General features: G+C 43.9%; 1 protein-coding gene across 1 annotated transcript in view; it reads left to right on the forward strand.

Moving 5' to 3' along the window:
* Positions 1-5915, forward strand: part of ccnq (cyclin Q) — a 7470-nt gene extending 1555 nt beyond the window's left edge. The window contains exons 2-5 of the mRNA XM_034875864.1: positions 166-349; positions 1593-1725; positions 3089-3307; positions 4837-5915. Of these exons, the coding sequence (XP_034731755.1) occupies positions 166-349; positions 1593-1725; positions 3089-3307; positions 4837-4926 (626 nt within the window). The 3' untranslated portion in view covers positions 4927-5915. The remainder of the gene's footprint in view (positions 1-165; positions 350-1592; positions 1726-3088; positions 3308-4836) is intronic.
* The last annotated feature ends 308 nt before the right edge of the window (positions 5916-6223 follow it).

Consider the following 6223-nt stretch of genomic DNA (forward strand, 5'->3'; position numbering starts at 1 on the left):
ATTAGGGACCACTAAGGTCTATATAAAAGAGACTTCAGATACAGTATTAGGGACCACTAAGGTCTGTATAAAAGCATCTAAAGAGCACCATGTCGTGGGACCTTCAAATTTGATTTAAAATGTGTGTACCCTGAAAGAGTTGTTGTCTGCTGTTTCCTTCTTCAGGAGTGAAGCTGGGTATGCGCTCGGTGCCTGTGACCACAGCGTGTGTGTTGTACCACCGTTTCTTTGAACGTGTCAGCTTGCGCGCGTATGAACCCTACCTGGTGGCCATGAGCTGTGTGTACCTGGCCGGCAAAGTGGAGGAGCAGCACATCAGGACCCGTGACATCCTCAACGTAAGCCATAGGTAATAAGCATGGTCCCGCCTGCAGTAAACACTGCTCTATGACCACGTTTTATCCCTTCTGCAAACTGTTGACTTCACATAATTCACATGGAAACACAGTAGTTTTTAGATATTGAATGTGACTTTAGAACTAAAGAGTTTTTGTCTTGATTTTCTAAAAACTCTGTCTGGGGTGAGGACATCTTTTTTTGTTGATTAATACCAACAATATCATTGATTTTCATCACATAGAACTAGCTAATAAATTCAGTTTAAACAAAATTTTATTCATAGCGTCAAATCATAAAAGGAGTTATCACAGCACAGTTTATGAATAGTGTAGGTCTAGACCACACTATGATTTACAAAGACCCAACAATTCTTCCCCAAATTGTTAGAGGGATAGTCAGTAGAGTTTATGATGTTCTAGCATATTTAATGTTCATCTGCCAATTTTTTGTAGTGGTCCCAGTAATATTTGTTCTCAAAGTGTAGCATATCATATGACGTTATTAAGCTACACGGGTGGATCAGGTGATTGATTGGGGGAATGTCCTGTTTTCTTTGGGAATTTGTTTGATTGATTTATTTTTGCTTTGGTTGCAAATATTTTGACAATGTTACCAGCTGAAAACACTGTCACACCTGTTCATTTTTGAAAGAACAACGGCATTCGGGGAACTCCAACACTCGACCAACCAATGGTGTAACTTCTTCACTCATTCACCAGTTCATGTCGACGACGTTTCATTTCCGGGATTGGTAATGGACGGACGTCCGTCACCTTCCGCTTTCTTTGTGTTGACATTCAACACTCTAGTGGATTTCTGAGGACTATGGTTACCTGGTCCTCAGATCTCTGCAGGGTATTTCCAGACAGCTAGCTAGACTATCTGTCCTATCGGAGGACTCTGTTGCACGACTAAAACCACTTTTGAATGTTCCGCCAAAACAAGTTCCTTCCCAAGGCTATTTTGCAGAGGCACCATTGCTACGTCCAGCACCCAAGATGATTGTGATTGGTTTAGAAAAAAAATAGAAATAAGCCATTAAACCAGACCACGTTTTTCTCCCATCCCAGAGTGTTGCGTGGACTAGCCGGACCTTCCTCCACAGCGCTGTGGAGGAAGGTCCGGCAAAGTGAGAGTTATCAAGTTTGGCCAGAAAAAAAAATAAAAAAAGACACTTTTTTGTGCATTACTGTTCAAAGAGGTCATCTTTAATACTCTCCACCTTTGTCTCTCCCTCCGTTCCTCCCTCTCAGGTATTTCAACAGTGGCAGTGCTCCTCTAGAGTGTGACAAGGAGTTCTGGGATTTGAGGGACAGCGTGGTGCAGTGTGAGCTCCTCATCCTCCGACAGCTCAACTTCCACGTCTCCTTTGAACACCCTCACAAGGTAAGTGTATGTGCATGTGTGTGTTTGTGCACGTGCAGCTATATTCCTGTCTCCCCCTGTTTAGTGTTGAGCCTCCTTGTCCGTCGCTGTTACTGTCTGATATTGTCACGGTTGTCCAAATGGGTTTGTGTGTACAGTCGCTGTGCCATCTGGCTCAAAGTGTTTTCAAATAATGGTTGAAAATGCTGTTCCACTTTCCTTGGCTGATCTGATGTATTTTAAGCTTCTGTAATATCTTTATATTATTTTTTTGTACCTTGCATTCAGCGCTCCATAAACTGTAAGTCACTTAGGTGTCTTGTGCACATAACAGAAAAGTCATCAATGATCAATCAAAAATGATTTTGCTTACCTAGTGATCATTCTTAACCCTTGTGTTGTCTTCCCATCAACCATGAAAAAAACTATCTTGGTCACTTTTTTCAAAATTATTGTCACTTTTTCCATCATTCTTGTTACTATTACAATGTTTTTTTCCTACGTTTTTTGATATTTTTAATGTAACGCTTATTTCGATGGCCAATTCTTTCTGGCAAAGAAAACAACAATTAACGTAAAATGGGTCAAATTTGATTCAAAGGGCAACATGAGGGTTAAGGCGTGGCACAGCAACCCGATTATCGGCCGTCGGACAGTCTGGCTCAAAAATTGGTCATGGACTCAATGACCAATCCGATTGGTGCAGTGCTAACCCAGAAATGACAAGGGCAAAGCGTGACGAACGCATCTCAAGATCTGACAAAAATCTTTTAACCTGACCTTTGTGTTTCTGACTTGAAACCGATTCATCAACTGCACAGCCTATTTCTCGCTTAAAATGTTTTTAGAAACACGTTTCAGTGAACTATTTTCGTGAAATATGAGATCATATTCCGAATTATTTGCTTTGAAATTCCGGACACGCCAGACCCACGCCACACCCACGCCACACCCTCGCCACACCCTCGCCACACCCTCGCCACACCCTCGCCGCCTGCTGTTATGGAGACGTATTACGAACGCGCTGAACGTACGCTTAAATCAGCGCTGCATCGTGTGTTCCGACTTTTTTGACCAACTCTGGGAGGCCGTCAGTCGGATGTCGCGTGTGTGCGTCAGAGCCTTTACACACATTGATACTTTGTCCCTTAAACTCAAGCCAGCGTTCCCCCTAGGTTGACTGCAGCAAACTTTATGAAACTTTTATAAAAAAAACTTTTCTGGCCTGGCTAGGGGGGGGGGGGGGTTGGGGGTTGGGGGTTGGGGCCCCGTGAGCCGGGCAGGGTGTGTAGGGGAAACGCTGATAACAAACCAATTTAATTGCTGTTTAACTTAAGTACAGAATGCAAAATGTACAGGATCATGTTGATTTTCTTGTCTCCAGTATTTACTCCACTACCTGCTGTCTGTGAAGTCGCTCGTGAACCGCCACGCCTGGTCTCGAACCCCTATCGCGGAGACTTCCTGGGCGTTGCTGAGAGACTGTTACCATGGAGCCATGTGCATCCTCCACGCACCACAACACATTGCTATAGCAACGCTGCACCTGGCTCTGGACAGCTACGGAGTGGAGCTGCCTGTCGGAGAGAGAGAGTGGTGGCAGGTGCGTGTTCCCCGTTATAATTACAGACTAAGTAGAGATAAGTGCTCAAACGTTTGGATGCCTATGGGTGAGCAACAGCGCCTAGCGTCACTTTCACACCTGTAGTACGGTAGACTTGCTGCGATTCAGGGGGGGAGTTTGGTTTGTGTTCACACGGCCCTTTATCAAATCATTGGACAGTAGTCTATATCCACAAAGTTCCACTTACGGGATTACTCTGGTCCCGCCGGGAATTTTGCCGGATGTCCCTCTTTTCGGCCAGACGTCCGGCACCTTCCGCTTTCTTGGTGTGGACTATCTACTACCTGCTCCTCAGATCTCGGCAGGGTAACTCCAGCTAGCTAGCTAGACTATCTTTCTAATCTGAGTTCTCTATTGCACGATTAAAACAACTTTTAAAACGTACACATGTTCCACAAAAACAAGTTCCTTCCAGAGGCTAGTTTGGGGAGGCACCGTTGCTCCGTCCGACGTTTGGTTAGCACCGCCCATGATCGTGATTATTTTAAAGAAATGCCATTAAACCAGAGCACATTTTTCTCCCATCACAGAATATTGTGTGGACTAGCCAGACCCTCCTCCACAGCGCTGTGGAGGAGGGTCTGGCAATGCAAGACTAATTGGACAGAACATCTGGGTGAAACTCGACGACCCTTCTGGTCTCAGAAATAATAAAGCACCACCAAATGTATTGTGTCTTGGGATTTCTGGTTTTATTCGAGTGGGCGGCCCTGATGAGAGAGAGCGAGAGGGAGAGAGAGAGAGAGAGAGAGAGATCATCCCTTAAATCCTCTAGAAGTCTTTAAATTGTGTGCAAGGTTGAACTGCAGGCTAGTAAATGCTTTTATTGGGTCACCTCCTATATGTGGGTTAGATCACATTCTCACCTAAAGTGAACTGAACTCTAGATCTTGGGAGAAATAAAACTCTATAAAAGAGCCTTTCTTTGACATAATTTTTCAGGTTTTTCAAGAATTTGTTTAGGAATCAGAATCGGTTTAAAAGTACCGGTTTGGCATAGGAAACGTAAAAATCCAGACGATACCTAACCCTAGACGTAAGGGCACTTTACGGTGTGACAAACCCAAACAGCTGTAGCTTTGCACAGGTGTTCCCTGCTTTTAGGGTCCTGCCAACAGCAACTGGACAGCTGTGTACCAAGGACACGACAAACATCCCGCTCCAGCCAGTCTTCAAAGCACAAGTGCCTCATGTGATTGTTAAGCATTAGCTGAAGGGTGGGGACAATTTATAGTTTTCCATTGTCAAACAATTTCACAAATGAGGACTCTTTTTGCATCAGCTTTGATTTTATAAGTCACTATATCCAAACCCTAATGAGAAGAAGTCAGTATCTGTTGTGGTGTTCCGCTTCAGTCCTCCTCCAGGCAAGAAAATCTAGGTCGTTTGAAATGGTGTGTGGCCCTTTGATGTCCGCTGTTTATTGAGGCCAGGTGTGGAGCTAAAGTCTGTCTGTGTGCGTGTGCATGTGTTTGCGTGTGTGTGTGTGTGTGTGCGTGCGCATGTAGGTGCTGTGTGTGGACGTGACCAAAGCAGACATCGACGCCGTGATCTCGGACCTTCTTCAACTCTACGACATGGAGGCCAAGTGCATCTGAAGGACACGACGACAAGGCCCGCACATGGGAGACACATGAGAGTTGTTGTTGTCTCTCTGTGTGTGCTTACGTGTTTTGTGCGGCACGGATATATGTACGCCTGCACGTATGCCATTCGCTGCATGCAAGTGTCGGGGTTCAGGTGCGATTGTGTAAGAGAAAGGAACACTTTGTATCGCTCCAGTTAGTCTGCGAGCTGTGACAAAAAAAAGCCCCACTGCACTACCGATTCCTGCCACCGTGGGGAGCTATTTCTCTCTGTCTGGTCTCTGATCACCCAGCCCTGCAGAATACTGATGTGCTCTGGGGTATATATCGTCAGCACAAACGCATCCCAGCACTCAGCACCAGAAAAAGCTTCACACTCCTCACGCCACATGTGCTAACTACATAGTCCACTGTATGGATTTGAGTTCAGCACCCAGTTCTTATAAATAATTCAACCAAGAACTGTAACAAATCTGCAAAAATGCATGCGAGCGGTGACTGCAGTTAGACATTTAATATTGTGTAACAGCATCCTAACACAGTTCTCCATCAGGAGAATACTAGAATTAGATGGATTTTTGTCTTGATTGTAGGATTGTGTGCAGACCACCTTGCTGCATATTGGATTTTATGGACTGGATTCTAAACATTCAAATACAAATGCATTAATTGGCTAAATGACATCTTTATTACAAGTGCTAATATATCCTGGTGATTATCTTGGTTTACTTAGTCTTGTCTTGTGTGTTTTTACAGCCATTCCCAGAGATATTTTCATGATAAGCTAACAAGACAGTTTTTTTTGTACTTTGTTAGCGGTGGACCAAGCCAACGAACATGTGGGTAAGTGATCTACAGTATGGTTTACACCCGGGGTCTGAACCCGCAGCTCCGGAGCCCCTCCCTGTGGCTCCCTGTGGCTTTGACAAAATTGTTTTTTTTTTTACATTTTTAATTTCATTTATTATAGTTTTCTATGTCTAAAGTGATTCTTAAATTCCCAAAACTAAGGGAATTTTTATCAGGATGCATAGTATCCTTGATCCATGAAATAACTGGCCATTAGGAATAAAAGTACTCTGCCTTCCCCTATGGGAATGTAACATAGGGGTGTGTATACTTATGCCCCCTCTGTATTTTAAGGACAAACATTAAGGTAGTAAGACATTAAGGTTAATTTCCAAAAGATGTTTTTTTAAATCCTTTTTAGTCAACTTTAGCATGTGTGTGTGTGTGTGTGTGTAAACTTATGCAAGCCGCTGTATGAAAGAAATGACTTTGTGTTTCCTGTATTGTTGACTATGGTCTT

Source organism: Etheostoma cragini, chromosome 7 (assembly GCF_013103735.1).
Source record: "Etheostoma cragini isolate CJK2018 chromosome 7, CSU_Ecrag_1.0, whole genome shotgun sequence".
Classification (NCBI taxonomy): domain Eukaryota; kingdom Metazoa; phylum Chordata; class Actinopteri; order Perciformes; family Percidae; genus Etheostoma; species Etheostoma cragini.